The sequence below is a fragment of the Perognathus longimembris genome, chromosome 11, assembly GCF_023159225.1.
Source record: "Perognathus longimembris pacificus isolate PPM17 chromosome 11, ASM2315922v1, whole genome shotgun sequence".
NCBI lineage: Eukaryota > Metazoa > Chordata > Mammalia > Rodentia > Heteromyidae > Perognathus > Perognathus longimembris.
The window spans coordinates 10,338,346-10,355,932 of NC_063171.1; the positions used below are offsets into that span (position 1 = coordinate 10,338,346).

The following is a 17,587-nucleotide window of genomic DNA, read 5'->3' on the forward strand; positions in this document are numbered from 1 at the left end:
GCCATGTACATTGTTTGCTGTTAGATTATTTCTTTTTTTTTCATTTGAGATATTTCTTTAGTGATCATTTCTTTAATAGACATAAGTATTTTTATACATTGCTTATGGGGTACTTTTTGTTTCTATTGTATAGAGAATGCTTTGAAATTAATTAAAGGTAATGTTAAAATGGGAATGTAGGGTTAGATGTAACTCATACCTGTAATTCTAGCACTCAGAAGGCTCAGGCATATAGATCATGAGCCTCAACCAGCCTGGCTTATGTAGCAAGAAAACAACAAAAATGGGCCTTTAATCCTCAGGTTCCTTGGCTACATAAGTCCAGTTCTGTGGACTGTCTTTCTGCAACCAAGATCAAGCCTCTAGTACCAGCCCGAGTCAGTGGACTGAGCAAGAAGCCAGCAAGCATCCAGAAGAGAAACCATCATAACTCCGAGAACAAGCCAGGATTGCAGATAAAAATCAGCGAACTCTGGAAAAATTTTGGATTTAAAAAGTAAGTTTTCTTTTTCCTTATTCTGATTCGAATATACTTCTGTATAATTATTTCCAACCTATATTTCACAGTTCTTTGTGATTTCATAGACTTTAGAGTCTGTTAAGCAATTGCTTTTCTAGATCTAGAGTGTTTCAACTCCTTTCGTCTTATATCTCAGAACTGTAATGGGAATAAAGTTTTATCCAGAGATTCAGAGGGAAATCAGTGAATTTATATGATGAATTTACCAGATTTGCTATTTTAGGCAGGCATTTTTACCACATGAATCAGTACCTCTCAAGCCCTTACCATTTTAAAAAGTAGATACTTTACATAATACATTTTTTAACCACAGGAACTCCTTATACTAGATTTCAATTTATAGATTTTTTTAGCTTTTAAAAATTATATATTATCTTTAAATATAGTTCCACATCAGCTTATGAGTATAATACATCTTAGTATCACTATTTGTAGCTTTTTAAATATTGAAATAGTTCATAATATGTAAGAGAATATATGCAATTTGTAAAGCACACAATAATAACATGCACATCTGTAAACATTGCACCTGATGTAAGAAACAATCCATTCTTGTACTCAATAGAGCAAATCTGGTAAAGCTTACATAGAACATTTTTTGCGGGGGGAGGGAGCCCATCCTGGGGCTTGAACTCAGGGTCTGCGCACTGTCCCTAGCTATTTTTGCTCAAGGCTAGCACTCTACAATTTGAGTCACAATGCCACTTCCAGCCTTTTCTGTTTATGTGTTGCTGAGGAATCGAACCCAGGGCTTCATGCATGCAAGGTAAGCACTGTACCGCTAAGCCACATTCCCAGCCCTTACATAGAACTTAAAATTAAAGTTTACTCATCAGAAATAGTGTCATAGCCAGGTGCTGATGGCTCACACCTGTAATCCTAGCTATTCGGAGGCTGAGATCTGAGGATCACAGTTCAAAGCCAGCCAGAAAGTCTATGAGACTCTTATCTCCAATTAACCACCAGAAAACCAGAAGTGACACTGTGGCTCAAAGTGGTAGAGCACTTGCCTTGAGCACAAAGAGTCTCACAGACAGCATCCAGGTCCTGAGTTCAAGCCTCATAAAGGGAAAAAAAAAATAGTCCATGTTGCATTACAATCCACTGATGTATTTCATGCATCTTCCTTTCGTGGAGGATTTTATAACATAAATAGGTCATTTGAAAAATACTGGGGCACCAGGATACTTGTCTTCTAGACAACTTAGTTTATTTTTTGTAATACAAGGAGGAAATCACAATCAGTCATTGTTAAGTATTGGAGAGCTACCTATAACAAGTTTTCTAAACTTTTCTATCTAAACTTTTTTCTAAAGTTTTCTAAAAATTCAGTTTTTACTTGAAAGGTTAGACATGCTCATTGGCAATAAGTGCTCTTTTCAGTTGCAATAACAGGCTCTGGTTTCTTTTTGACCTGCATGTCAAACATACTTAATTAGTGATAACCTCCTATTTAGAACTGCAACAATGCTTTATATATGCTTCCTTCGCTTTTTTGTCACAAAATATAAAGACTTGGGCTAAATGACTGAGATTTTGTTTAGTTACCAGTTTTTACTGGTTCATCAATTTTTTTTTTTTTGTTTCATTTTCCTCACAAGACTTTCACTGTTGCCCACACTGGGTCTAAACTCCCAGGTTCAAGCAGTTTTCTTTCCTTTCATTTTTTTGGTTGTCTTAAATATTAGAGGGGAAAATCTACTTGGAGATGGTAAAAGTCTAAACACACTCTCTAATGTTATCCAGTATAAGAAAAATTGCTCTATAATCTTTTTATCCTCAAGGAAATTACTCATCACTATATAATATTAACATACTGAGGTTTGAACTCAGGGCCTTGCTTTTGGATACTCTACCACTTGAGCCATGGCCCCCGACCTTTTTTTACTTTTGTTATGTTTCAGATACGTCTTATAAGACAAGAGACAGATTCAGATCTTGATGCTCCTACCTAAACCTTGTTTTTGTTATCAGTGGATGGAGGTAGTGGCAAAAATAAGCTGTACTGCGGTATTTATAGTTTAGTGGCCCCAGCTTTTTATTCTCCCTGGTGGTTCTGGGCTTTAGAACAGAATCTCACTTTTTCTGGACAGGTATTCTACCTGTGGAGCCATATTCCCAACTGTCCTGATTCACAGTAGGTTATTGGCTTCATTTACAGTAGGTTACTGGCAGGTTTTACTTAATATTTATTGCTTTACCATCATCAGTAGTACCAATGTCAGCAGAGTAGATGCGGCAGATAAAGTCTATTACAAACTCACTCTTTATTTATATCTGTGCTTAGCCCTAGTTGAGAAGGGCTCTAGGGAGTTACTCTCCTGGACTGTGTCCTAGCTAGTACTTACTTAGATGTAATATTATTTCACCTGTTAGTATTCAATACTCAAAAAGTTATTATTTTATATTTTGCAGAGACTCTGAAAAGCTTCCTTCTTCTAAGAAGCCCCTGTCTCCAGTCAGGGATAACATACAACTCACTCCAGAAGCAGAAGAGGATATATTTAACAAACCTGAATGTGCACATGTTCAGAGAGCAATATTCCAATAGTGTGGCTGCTAGGCCTCTGGTGCCTACCTGAAAATCATCTGTTTGAATTCCCTACCTGAAAATGGGGCACTTGCCAGTCTAGAAGATTTACTCTTAGATCAATTTCAATTTTAAAGTATACAGAAAACATGTTGTATATTACTTATGTAATTGTTTCTTTTTCTCAGCATTTTATATTTTCATAAGAAGCTAAATAGAAGAAAGTTCTGGTGTTTTCTTTTTTGGTTGTCTTAACATCAGAGGGAAAAATCCATTTGGAAGTGGCAAAAATGTAAAGATATTCTGTAATGTTATCCAGTATAAGAAACATCACAGTTCTGTAATCTTTTTATTCTCAAGGTAATCCCACCATTTCTCTTGACTTTCATTTTTATTTTGTTTCTGTTTTAGCCTCAAGTGAAAGGAACTACTTTTTACATCACTGATACTCAGACTTACCAATAGCCTATTTTCCTTCCAACTTTTTTGGAGTATTCTTTAGTGTTTATTTAAAATGAGTGCCCTAAGTACTATGTGAGATATGGAAGCTCCACTGTATGTGAATGGACTCTAGGAAGAAATGGTCAGATATCAAAGAAAGAGCCAGCTACACAGGGAAAGTTTGAAATGTCAGGAACTACAAGAATTATGGGTGTGTTTGCAATACAGAGGATAAAGCACAAAGATTTAGGATGGTTAATTAGAAAAAAAATTTGAAGGCATGAAAATTAAAGAGATCCAATCTGGTGAAAAGAAAAAGATAATTTAAAGAACAAGAGCCTATTTGAGTTTCATGTGAATGTTTCCTGCTACAGAACAGTTTAAGAGTGTGATTCAGATATTTGCAGATATTTATTTTTTTCACTTAGAAGGCTTCTTAAAAGTCAGAAGTCAGGGCTGGGAAGATGGCCTAGTGGTAAAGCACTCGCCTCATATACATGAAACCCTGGGTTTGATTCCTCAGCACCACTTATATAGAAAAGGCCAGAAGTGGTGCTGTGGCTCAAGTGGCAGAGTGCTAGCCTTGAGCAAAAAGAAGACAGGGGCAGTGCTCAGGCCCTGAGTCTAAGCCCCAGGACTGGCAAGAAACAAAACAAAAGGTCAGAAATCATAAATACTCAATGATAAACAGAATAGAAGGCAGGACATCAGCTAAGGAGACTACTGGATGAGGCTAAGTCATCCAGCAACAACAGGGCCATGAGATGTTTGGGTAAAGCAGAAGGTGGAGACAAATGTTTCTGAAAACTCACTAGCAATTCCCATGCAGGCCAAGCCTAGAACAGATTCTGAAATGGAAGAAGCTTTAATGACTGTAATGGTGGGTAAGTGCAAGAGACCCAGAAGGGTGTGAAGGACAGAAGCCAAACAGTCCCTGTGAGTATGACCTGTGGAAACTCATCTAAGTTTCCCAAGATGCCTTTCCAGAATGGAATCTCTTCTGAAGAGTAACTGCTGGGAGGGAGGCAGACTAATCAAGAGACAGTTAATGGAATACAAAGTAATCCTAGGAGTTTGAGCAGTTTTAAACATCTAAGAAGAACTTTAAGTTAGAAATTTTTCATGATCATTCCTTCCAAATGTTTAAGAAAACTAATTTACTTTAAAATTAAAGACAGAATTTTAGATCAATCTATACAGGGTGTTTTTGTTTAAAAAAAAATCTTTACAGATGATGAGAGTCTTGTTCCTGAGTAATTTTGATTTACTGAAACCTATTAATAAGCATAAGAAATTGACTAGTTGACCACTATTATATATCTTGGAAATAGAACAGGGAAGCAATCTTTCTTCCTGTCTTTGTACTGTGAACAACTATTGCATTACAAAGTGGAAGATGAAGGGGAAAACCTCTTTGTTCTAATAAGGAGTCAAGATGAAGTAAAATCATTTTGCTATTAAGCATCATGGAGACACTACCATATTTCCTGTGCTTCCCAGAGGAAGTAGAGAGTGTTCTGCTTGAGGAAGTAGAGATTATTTGAATTGTACTTCTGGGTTCTGCTCCCTGCAAGTAGTGGGAGACACAAGGACAATGGAGTACATAGGAGTGAAGCCACAAGTGCAGGTAGCAAAATCAAGACTCAGAAGCCACAAGATTAATGCACTGTTATCTTTTAACTGTTTGCTGTAAAGGAAGGGTGTGAAGGGAAGCTCTGCATTTGACAAACTAAAGGTAGACAAAAGTAAAGCTAGAACTGGGCACTGGTGGCTCGTGCCTGTACTCGTAAGCTACTCTGGAGGCTGAATGAAGATCTCAGTTCAGATCCAGCCTGGGCAGGATAGGATGTTCCATGAGACTGTCTCGAACTAACAACCAAAAAGCTGGAAGTAGAGCTATGGCTCAAATTGGTAGAGTACCAGTCGAGTGAAAAAGCTAAGGGACAGGCTCTGAGTTCAAGCCCCATTACCAGCATAAATAAATAGATAATTTAGGAATGTTCACTGGAATCAAATAGCTATGTAAGGAAATGGTAACTAGAAGTCAGAAATGTTTACTCCAGGAGGGGAGTTGTGTTGATGGGATGATTGCTGCTGAATAATAGTTCATTGCAGTATTCTAGTATTGCCATATAATGCAAGATCCTAGCTTTGTAAGAACTTACATGTCATGTGGTTTTCTGTTTTTCTTAAGCATTTTTAAAAACTTGTACTACATCAAGCCTAAGACATGGTTGTAAGAGGCATCATTTTACGTGCCGTTGAAATAAAAATCCATTAAATTGGCATTCCACTAACACATTTTCAAAAGTGTTTAAATATAGATGTTAGGACAGACAAAATGCAGTAGATGGCAGATGTATCCCTCGTGACCCAAATGAAGTATGTTCACCACCTGCACCACCCTCCTCAGACTTGGAGCTTATTCTGCACAATTGGCACCAGACAGCTTTTGGCCTTAAGAATGGAAGGACAGCTGAGGATAGTCCCTGCTAGAAAGGGAGAAAAATGCAATAAACTACTCACTCCCAGTCTCTCATTTAGCTCAGCTCTCATTTTCTTATTGTTGAGATTCTGATTATACTTATGTTAAGACTGTTGAAACTTCATCTGACTCTTTGATGATCAGTGTTTGTGTATTTCCTTTGACTTGTCTTCAAGTTTACTGATTCCTATTGCTAGGGATAAAATCTTCAGGGACATTTCTTACCTCTAGTGTCTGGCTTTGTCTGATAAACAGTCTGTGTCTTTTCCACTAGGCTGTTAACTTACTAACCACAGTTATTTGTGTATGGTTCAGTTTTTATTGTTAATGTGAGAGTAAATCTCCCCATTTTCTGGAGAACTGGAGCCCTGAATTGTGTCCTCCCATCCCCCACTGGTCACAGAAGATCTACCCCGCAGTGTATTCCCTGGCTGTCTGAGGCTAGAGAGGTTATAGATGGAACTGTATCATGCCAGGAGAAAGTAACTGGGCTATGAAAGAAACATACCGAAAACTAGTCACTTGTGGCCTGAAGGGAATCCTACTCACTCTCCCTCCAGTACTCAACTTATTGCATTAAGAGGTGGCCTAGTGATTACATGCAGACTTGAGGGTTGGTACCGTTAAAGGTTTGTATTTGGGCTGGTAATGTGGCTTAGTGGTAGAGTACTTGCCTACTAGCATGCATGAAGCCCTTGGTTCGATTCCTCAACACCACATACACAAAAAGCTGGAAGTGGCGCTGTGGCTCAAGTGTTAAGAGTGTAACCTTGAGCAAAAAGAAGCCGAGGAGAGTACTCAGGCCCTGAGTGTTCAATTAATAAATAAATTAAATTAAAAAAAAAAGAATTGCTTTGAATGAGGGAAGGGATAACATTGTCCACAAAGAATTGTACTCATTACTTATATAACTGTAATCCTCTACAGTGTCTTTGTAATCACAATAATAGTAAATTAAAAAGAAGAGAAATGCTTGAGCAGTTGAAGTTTAGCCTGATGCCTGAAAGCTGAGGAAGAACCAACCAGATCCTTTTGGAGTCTGATGTTGGTGGTGCTGCTAAGCAATCTCCTGACTCAGGATGCTGAGGTTGGAGAATTTTGACTTAGAAACCACTTTGGGCTACATAGAGATACCACATCCCAAGAAACAAAGTGAAGATCCTTCTGGAAAAGGTAAACAGACTCAAGGAGAGCTCCACACATGCTCCTGCCTGGGGCACGCTGCTCTCCTGGTGTGTGACACTCATACAGTCGGGCTCTGATTCCTGAGTGGAATCTAAACCTTAAAACAGTTTATGAAAGCAAAGATGCTAGGAGGAGGAGGAAAAGAGGTGAAGAGGGGTGAATGTGATCAAAGTACCTCAGATACATGCATGAAAACAGAATAAGAAAACCATTCATTTTGTTTTAAAGGGGAGAAGAAAGTAGTGGGGGGGGGCGGTTAATTTGATCAAAGTACATTATACACATCCATGGAAGTATGACAATGAAGTCTTTTTTTTTTTTTTTGCCAGTCCTGTCCCTGGATTCTTTTTGCCCAAGGCTAGCACTCTGCCACTTGAGCCACAACACCACTTCTGGCCATTTTCTACATATGTGGTGCTGGGGAATCGAACTCAGGGCTTCATATATATGAGGCAAGCAATCTTGCCACTAAGGCCATATTCCCAGCCCCTTGAAAAATCTTTTTGGAATGAACACTTTTTTATTAGATATAACTCCTAGACTTCCTATCTCCCATAAAGCTTCTTTGGCTTTTCACCTCACCATTGAGTCCAAATTCATAATTCTTCAAATCTGACATGTTGTGATTCTCACGCAGTACTGGTGGCATCTCTACATTATTTTCATTGCATTTCCAAATACCTCCCATACTTTTCTTCTATCACCTTCATCATTGACCTCAACTGAATGCCTGACTCCACTGCCTTGTCGGTGTGGTCCTCGTGTACACTATCAAACTTCCTGACCAGCTGGGAATACCAGCACCCTCCCCCTTCCTCCTGGCTTAGTCCCACTGGCTCAGCAAAGCTCAGGTGTTACTATGATACATACCTGGCTGCCAGGTGTGAACTTGTCCTGCTGACCAGCAAACATCCCACTTTCCTCTCTCCCAAGTGACTCACATGCCTTTTCTTCTTTTTAGCAGAAAACATTACTCCTCTTCCACTGAGATTAAAAATAGTGTCATTTACATTTGTGGCCCGGGTAAGAGAAATTTCTATGTAGAAGAAAAACAGATTAGGGTAGGTTTGAGAAACAGGAATTCTAAATAGCAAAAAATGGACAGTTCCCCCCAATATTGTGGCAAAGGATTCCTAAGTGATCAGTGAGGGATAAACCAAACTTGAGTCACCTGCCAATCTATTGCTCTGGTCTCCCCAACTTCATGGAGGAGGTCCTGGGGTTAGGAGGAAATGGTGGGGAAATGTCTAAAAATGAGGAGGGATTTTCTCTAAACTGAGAGCAGTGGTGTGGCTCACTGACTTGTGCAGGAAGGACTCTCAGATGGATTTGGAACTGTCCCATAGGCATGATTGTCAGATTACCAAGAACTGGGTCTGAAACAATTGCCTCCCCTTTCCCCATTCCTTTTGCCTGTTTGAGGACTGTGGTGGGCAGTCTCAAACATGAAGCCAGATGTAGTACGGATTTTTAGTGGAGGGACAATCAAAATAGATTTAGTCATTACCCATCATTCAGCTTCTGCTCAGTACTTCTGGGAGAAGTGTAAGGGGGAAGAAAGGCAGGCTTTGTGGGGATACCTTCCACCTGGGACTGGAGGCCTTTGACCCAGTATCATTTTTGCAGTACTTTAAAATACTGAATATTCCTTATTGCTAAATTGGTGGCAAGTCATAGATTGTTGTTTTAAGCATGGTGAGCAATGATTTGTCTTCTTTCCAATTCTGGGGTTGCTTCTCATGTGTGACCTCCTTGACAAGCTCTTAGGAATAATGAATGACCTGAGAAGGGAAAGAGGGTTCTATCATCAATGTCTAGATGCTGCACCTGTTACTTATAGGTTCACAGACATTTTCAAGCAGTTGTGTGTGATATTTTAATAATTAATTATTAGTTTTTTTCTTTTTTGTTATTACAAAGTGATGTATAGAAGGATTATTACTGTTACATAAAGTCAGGTAATGAGTATATTTCTCTCTCACACTTTCTTCCTTTTTTTTTTTTTGCCAGTCCTGGGGCTTGAACTCAGAGTCTGGCACTGTCCCTGAGTTTTTGCTCAAGCCTAGCATTCATAAATTTCTTTTTGGCAATGCCATCCCTCCCTTCACTCTCTCTGTCCCAGGTTTTCCCTCCTGTCCTCACCCACAAGTTGTACAGTTCATTTTCAGCATAATGTCTAGTGAAGAGTTAAAGTAAACCCCATTTTCAGGCAGCCCCCATTTTGTTATCTGTTTAAACTATGAGTAACCCAGGCCACCAATTATCCCAGCTAGCAGGACAAGCTTATTAGGGCCCCGCCAGTCAGGAAGCTCCTTGCTTAACTCTAACTGCCTGGGAATGCTTAACTCTAACTGCCCCGGAATGCTTTGAGCACTGAGCCAATCAGATTTGTACCCGTATCCTAATCTTGCTTGAATACCTGAGTGCTGTAACTTTGGTTTTAGCCTTTATAAGCTCTGTGAAATCTCAGCTCAGGGCCTTCCTCCTAACCTCCGCTATGTCGATGGGTAGGACGAGGCCGGAGTTGCAGGTCACCTGAATAAAGCCTTGCTTTTGCATTTCGGAATGTCTGGCTCTCAGTGGTCTTCTTGGTGATCTTCTCACAACTTGGGCATAACAGTTGGGGGCTCATCCAGGATGGCCCCAGAAACCCCCGAGACCCCAGACTCTGAAGGTAAGAAAACAGCGCTGTTGATTTGTCTTGTCCGGTCATTTGTCTGTTTGTTTTGCTTCCTCCTTAAGGATGGCCGTTCTGACTCGTATTTCTTGAAGGGGTTGTCAAAGCGGACGCGCTTACACGGCAATCCTGGAGGGACTGGGGAACACCCCAGACTCTCCACCCTTGAAGACGGACCCCTGGAACCCCGCCTTGAACTTGGGTCCACTCCTTCTGCACCCTTGCAGGAGGTTGTGGGCCAACTTGGGGGATCTCCAACTCATAGCTTTCCTTTTTCTTTTTCTCAGGCCTGTGTGTTTTCCTCCTTTTGTATTAATGGTTTTGTTTTTTGTAGCCTTTTGGACTGAACATCTGATCAGAGCTATGGATAACGTTCTATCTTGGGGACCTCCATATAGCCCCCTAGACTTGATCCTAGCTCACTGGAGGGAGGTTAAGGAGATAGCTCAGAACCAAGGTGTGGCCCTTAAGAAGGAAAAGTGGATCACCTTGTGCAAGTCAGAATGGCCTACCTTTCAGGGAATTAATTGGCCACCGAGGGGAGCTTTGACATAGGTAAGATCAGGACTTTACAACGCCTAATCTACACCCCTCATTTGGGCCATTCAGACAAGAGAGAAACCAAGAAGGAAGAGAAGAAATTGTACCCACCTGTCCTCCAGGGAGGAAACTTGGAGGAGGAAATGTTAACTCTACAAGAGGAGGGCTCTGAGGAGAATGTTTCAGTTGTGCCCTCTGCTCTGGAGGGTCCTGCCCAGTCAACTCGCTGGCGCTGGCAGCCCAGGACACGGAGGTGTCGGCCCTGACTCGCAGCCACTGACAGGGGCAGACACGGGGCCAGCCCAAGCCACCCACAGGCGGCGGGGAATGACCCCATTGTGCAGCGCTGTAGTCTCTGTGTTGTTTGTGAGTCTGACAGTCTCTTTTGTGTCAAACCTGCATAGCTCATTGGAAAGTTGTACAGGAGACAGACAGTTCACAATCATAATCAGAGTGTGAGTGTCCACAAAAAGAACTCTGGAGGACCCCCACCCAGCCTTCTTAAGCAGAAAATTATTTGGTGTGCTAAAATGTTTTACTAAGACTAAAATGTTTTACTAAGACTATCAAGTCCTGGAAAATGAGGCTGGAGAATGCTAAAATCATTTGTTAAAGGTTTTGTCTTAAAATTTGGGTGTTGCAGGAATAAGATTGACAAAAACACCTCTTGCCACTGGAAAAGGTACAGCCGATGTTTATTTTGCGTGCTTTAAGATCTTTTGAATATGTGTGTGTGTGTACATGTGTGAGTGTGAACATGTTCAAGACTGTAGTATGATGCAAAATTAAGTTTAAATTCAAATGTTCATCAAGTTCGGGCATTACCAAATGTTTTAAAAGAGTAGTGTATTGTTTTTTTTTTTAAACAGGAACTAAAGTTAAAAAAGGATTTCTCGGGCTGGGAATATGGCCTAGTGGCAAGAGTGCTTGCCTCCTACACATGAAGTTCTCGGTTCGATTTTCGATTCCCCAGCACCACATATATGGAAAATGGCCAGAGGGGGCGCTGTGGCTCAGGTGGCAGAGTGCTAGCCTTGAGCGGGAAGAAGCCAGGGATGGTGCTCAGGACCTGAGTCCAAGGCCCAGGACTGGCCAAAAAAAAAAAAAAAAAAGGATTTCTCAGGGTTCTTTAATTAGCAGTATAAAAAAAAAAAAGTGGGTTTCTTAATAAATTAAGACTTGATTTAACAAAGGGCAAGCTGGCGTGAATTCATCAAGCCCTATGGAGTCAGGATGGAGCCAATAGAGGGCTTTCTTTTTTCTTTGTTTTCAGGTGAACATTGGAAACCTTGTGGTAAAAATGAATGATTTGACTGGAATTTCTAAAACTGCTGCTTGAGAGGTACTAAGAATTGGAAAAGTTTTTTAAATGGTTGAAAAGTTTATTTATCTGATGTGATTCGATTCCTGTGCTATTTTTGTAATTGGGCTTTTAAAGGATATATATTAAACTAATGGGGGGTAGGAGTAAACTCTCATTAACTCTTTGTATGTAGGAAGAAATGGCAAAATGGGCCAATGTTTCTCACTAATTTATTGGAAAGCTTAATGGATAAGTATTTCTAATTCTGTAATTGTAATTTTTTTTTTTTTTTTTGGCCAGTCCTGGGGCTTGGACTCAGGGCCTGAGCACTGTCCCTGGCTTCTTTTTGCTCAAGGCTAGCACTCTGCCACTTGAGCCACAGAGCCACTTCTGGCCATTTTCTGTATATGTGGTGCTGGGGAATCGAACCCAGGGCCTCATGTATATGAGGCAGACACTCTTGCCACTAGGCCATATCCCCAGCCCCTGTAATTGTAATTCTTGCATTAAGGAAAAATTGTCATTTGAGTTCAAAGGTCTTCATGCCATGCGGTAACTGGGACTGAAGAAAAAAAAGAAAAAAGGCTCTTTTAAAACAAGCAGTCTGGAGGCAAAGGGCGGCACCTGGTTTCAGAATGCCTGTAAGCTTTAGAGTTTTTCCAATGCAGATAAAAGCCAAAGTGTTAGTATTAAAGCAGAGGTTAGTAAAAAGGTTTTGGAAATCAAGACTACATTTATAAGAAATTTGGAAGAAAAATTGTCCTAAATGTTGGTTGCAAAGTGAGAAAAGGAGAATTATGGCTACCAAAATGTTTAATTGCCATTCCAGTTTCTTTGTAGGTTTTTTACAACAGTTTCCAGAAGGCCCTCAGAGAAGGACAGGTGATTCCTATGTTTGTCAAGATGTAGCATTGGCCCTTAATAAGTTCCAGGTAAGAGCATGCTTAAAAACTACTTCTGTGTGGACCACCTTATTGCTTTTAATTGGAGTAAAGTGGCCTATTGTAAGACTCACTGATCTGAAATCTGCAGTTCAAAGCCAGCCCGGGCAGAGAAAGGTCCCTGTGAGAGTCTTCATCTCTAGTTGGCCAGCAGAAGTGCTGGGAACAGAGTCGTGCGTCGCTTTGAGGCTCAAAGTGGTAGGGTGCTAGTCTTGAGCTGGAGAGCTGAGGGACAGCACTCAGGCCCTGAGTCCAAGTCCAGTGAAAAGTCACTCCTGGGACAAAAGTGATGGAGCATCCAGAGGCAGTAAGCCACTGCTTGGATGGCAGAGATGGTGTCAGATCCTAGAGTCACTCCTGTTTGGCCTTTCAAAAGTTAATCAAAGCCGGGAAGTCCTAGAAGAATAGTTTGTAAGCATGCCTTTTATTGCCCATGTCTGTCTACTGGGCAGGAACTTGCCAGTCATCTGTGATAGTGGGCAGTAAGGGTAAGTTTGTCAAATGAGAGGATAGTTTAAAATCCCAACCCCCCGCATCTACTCAAAGCTCTGACTGGCAGTGAGAATTTTAAGCTGATACATCTGTTCAGGAAAGAAAGCTTGTAGACCTGAGATTGTGTCCTTACTGAGATCTGTTAAAGGCCTGCAAAGGTAATGTAGGCATTTTTTAAGTCATCAGAGATCAGTTTCCCAGCCAGTCAGGAAAAAGCTTTTACAAACTAGAATGTTAAAAGGCTATACTGCGGTAGCCTAAAAAGAAGTCTCTATAGTTAAGTTAAATGTTGAATGTAATTTCCAGTTTGGAGGAAAGCTCCTAATGGACATCTGATCCTGCAGCCCCTTGGTAAAGTAGACTAAGGTTATAGGTTCCTGGCTAGGTAAGGTCAATGTCCCTGAGTCAGCTTGAAGAGTTATAGAAGATGGATGATCTTTGCCCATCAGCCCCTCTTTAGGACCAAGGGACCAGAGTTGTTTTTGGGAAGATGAGGCAGGATAAACTAGAGGCATGGAAAACAGGGGTAACAGTATACAGAGACTGCACCTGTGAGAAATGGTTACAGGCCAAGCCTTCTAAAGTTATTGCCCTGGCAAAATGACCCAAGGGCCATTGATTGCCTAAAGCTGTCTTAACTTTCAGTGATTTGCCAGCCTACAAAAGCTAGTGTGCTTAAGAAGAAATCAGGAAAATACTAGGAAATTTGAATAAAGTTAGGTTTTAGATTAACTTAGGTTAAGCTTCTCTAACCAGTCTATGAAGAAAGTTTCAGGTAACCCAGCAGAAGGTGTAACATTCGACTGGAACCACTGGGAGCCACTCCTGCCTCACACTACCATGGCCCCTGCCCATTGCATTTGAGTGAGGATCAAGGAGAGTCTAACAGTCATCTGGAAGAATCTACATCTTCAGATGGGACTCTTATCACATGCAGCTGATTTCTGCTGGAAAGTGCTTTGGATCTGCTAAAACTAAAATTTTGGGGGGACATTCTTGAGTTGACTGGAGTTAACTAGCTCTATTAAGAAAATTGGATATTGTAAGAAATTTTCAAGCAGACTGGCCTGCTGCTAAATTCAAAGCATGCATGACAGGCTGGAGAGTCACTTCCAGGCAATGATTGGAGTGGGAGGTATGTCCAAGAGTATTAAAATGTGTCTAGATGGATTAGGGTATGACCTCAGAGAAGAGAGGTAAATGCCATCAGGTGTGCCAGGTACCAAGGTAACTGGACAGATTAAAACTGCTGGAGGCATCTTCATGGAGCCCTCTTGGGGGTGGATCTTACAGATGCCACTGGCCAACCTTAGGCACTTAGAGGCACTGGAAACTGGAGAAATCCACTCTAAAACAGTAACTCATGATAGTTGGCTCTGGTGTGGCTTCTTAGGAGCAGCAGTCCCATCGGACTGACCCTTGCGCCATCTTTGTTTTCCCCAACAGCCTGTAGATGGAGTCACAATAAATTGCCTTGTTGTAGTTGAGATAAACTGGATTCTACAAACCAGAGGAAAAGAAAATGTAGACAGTTTAAAACTCTAGTAGCGAAGAAGCCACAGGAAATGTAAAGAGGAAAGTTAGTATAGAAAGCCTTGGAGAAAGGGATAGAGAAAACAAAATGGTTTCCTCTGGATAAGAAAGGGATTTAAAAAGTCAATTGTCACAGAATGTTCCAGTAAGTCGCTGATGGTGTGAGGAAGTAGAAGATGGTGTGAGTGGGGATATGTTAAATTTTATAAGACACAGATTATAAAACTGTATAAGGAAAGACTTTAGAAAGAGAATTGGGGAAACAAAAATGTTTCCTTTAGATTACAAGGTTTTGGCATGTTAAAAGTGAGAAAGTCAATCCCTAGAAAGTTTGAGTATGTAACAAATGGTATCAGTATGTCTTAAAATTAGAGCATATGAGTAAAGTTGGTATGCAATCAAATTGGCTATAATATAAATAGGGTCAGAATTGGGGCTTCGGTATGAGGTGCCAGACTTTGAAGTCAGGCCCCACCACGTGAACCCCATTTTAGAATCGAACCCTGAGCCGATCAGATTTGTACCTGTGTTCTAATCTTGCTTGCACAGCTGATTGTTGTAACCTTGTTCTTTGCCTTTATAAGCCCTGTGTAATCACAGCTTGGGGCTCCCTCCTAACCTCCGCTGTGTCGGTGGGTAGGACAAGGCCCGAGTTGGCAGCTCATTAAATAAAGCCTTGCCTTACCTTGCTTTTGCATTTCGGAGTGTCTGAATCTCGGTGGTCTTCTGAGGGTGGTCTTGCGACTTGGCACAACATTTGGGGTTTCGTCCGGGATAGCCCCAGAGACCCCGAGACCCCAGACTCCGAAGGTAAGAAAATAGGGCCATTCATTCTGTGAGTCTGTGTCTGTGTGATTTGTAGTTTTGTTTTCTGTTTAGGCCAGCCGCTTGAATCTGAACCTGTAGGTAGTGAAGGATGAGCTGGAGTGGACATGCTCGTATGGGCAGTCCTGGGGGACTTGGGGGACAAAGCAGTCCTGGGGGACTTGGGGGACACCTCAAGCCCTCCACAGGGGGCTCAGGCTTCCCACTACCACCCTGAACCTGAAGGACTGGACCGAGAGGCCCTTCTAATGGGTGTCCGTCTAGTCCACTATTTGAGGTTGTCTGGTCCGCTCCTACACAGGAACGGGAGAGAGAGAGCCTCAAGACTGTGTGGTCTGTCCCCTCACAGGGGCAGGAGAGACACAGTGAGACTGTGTGGTCTGCCCCCTCACAGGGTCAGGAGAGACACAGTGAGACTGTGTGGTCTGCCCCCTCACAGGGGCAGGAGAGGCACAGTGAGATTGTGTGGTCTGCCTCCTCACAGGGGCAGGAGAGACACAGTCAAACCTGTAAGCCGCGGCTCCCTAAGTCTGTCTGTAAGTGTTGTCTGGGCCTGTGATTATTTTTGTGTGTTTCTTTCTTGCACTGTGCCTGACTGACAAACGGATGATGGGGAACGTTCCTTCCACTCCCCTGGACTTGATCCTAGCTCACTGGAGGGAGGTTAAGGAGATAGCTCAGAACCAAGGTGTGGCCCTTAAGAAGGAAAAGTGGATCACCCTGTGCAAGTCAGAATGACCCACCTTTGAGGGAGCTAATTGAGGGAGCTTTGACATAGGTAAGATCAGGACTTTGCAACACCTAATCTACACCCCTCGTTCGGGCCATCCAGACAAGAGAGAAACCAAGAAGGAAGAGAAGAAATTGTACTCCAGGGAGGAAGCACGGAGGAGGAAATGTTTCCTGCTCCATACTCCCCACCCCAGTTAACTCTACAAGAGGAGGACTCTGAGGAAAATGTTTCAGCTGTGCCCTCCGCTCCGGAGGGTCCTGCCCAGTCAACTCACCGGCGCCAACAGCCCAGGACACGGACACATCAGCCCCAAGTCCAAGTCCTGACCCGCAGCCGCCGACGGGGTGGACGTAGGGCCAGCCCAAGCCACCCACAGGTGGCAGGGAGTGACCTCAACCATGCTGCGCTGTCATCTCTGTGTTTGTAAGTCTAACAGTCTCTTTTGTGTCAAACCTGCATAGCTCATTGGAAAGATGTACAGGCGATGGTTCACAATCAGAGTGTGAGTGTCCACAGAAAGAACTCTGGGGGAACCCGCACCCAGCCTTCTTAAGCAGAATATATATTAAACTAATGGCATAGAAGTAAACTCTCATTAACTCTATGTATGTAGGGAGAAATGGCAAAATGGGCCAATGTTTCTCACTAATATATTGGAAAGCTGAATGGATAAGTATTTCTAATTGTAATTCTTGCATTAAGGAAAAATTGTCATTTGAGTTCAAAGGTCTTCATGCCATGCAGTAACTGGGACTGGAAAAAAAAAAAGAGGCTCTTTTGAAACAAGCAGTCTGTAGGCAAAGGGCAGCACCTGGTTTCAGAATGCCTGTGAGCTTCAGTTTTTCCAATGCAGATAAAAGCTAAAATGTTGTGTTAGTGTTGGGTTAGTAAAAAGGCTTTGGAAATCAAGAATACATTTCTAGATAAGAAATTTGGAAGTAAAATTGTCCTAAATAATTATCGCAAAGTGAGAAAAGGAGAATTATGGCTACCAAAATGTTTAATTGCCATTCTAGCTTCTTTGTAGTTTTTTTTTTTTTGTAACAGTTTCCAGCAGGCCCACAGAGAAGCACAGGTGATTCCTACAAGTTTGTCAAGATCTAATACTGACCCTTAATAAGTTCCAGGTAAGAGAGCATGCTTAAAAACTACTTCTGTGTGGACCACCTTGTTGCTTCTAATTGGAGTAAAGTGGCCTTTTGTAAGACTCACTGATCTGAAATCTGCGGTTCGAAGCCAGCCCGGGCAAAGAAAGGTCCCTGTGAGAGACTTGTCTCTAATCAGCCAGCAGAGTGCTGGGAACAGAGTTGTGTGGAGCTCAAAGTGGTAGGGTGCTAGCCTTGAGCTGGAGAGCTGAGGGACAGCACTCAGGCCCTGAGTCC

At 41.9% G+C, this 17,587-nt stretch overlaps 1 protein-coding gene across 3 annotated transcripts in view; it reads left to right on the forward strand.

Moving 5' to 3' along the window:
* Positions 1 to 3,184, forward strand: part of Exo1 (exonuclease 1) — a 31,948-nt gene extending 28,764 nt beyond the window's left edge. For all 3 annotated transcript variants that reach the window (XM_048356897.1, XM_048356895.1, XM_048356896.1), the window contains 2 exons: positions 303 to 496; positions 2,936 to 3,184. In XM_048356897.1, coding sequence (XP_048212854.1) covers positions 303 to 496; positions 2,936 to 3,071 — 330 coding nt within the window. In that variant the 3' untranslated portion in view covers positions 3,072 to 3,184. The remainder of the gene's footprint in view (positions 1 to 302; positions 497 to 2,935) is intronic.
* The last annotated feature ends 14,403 nt before the right edge of the window (positions 3,185 to 17,587 follow it).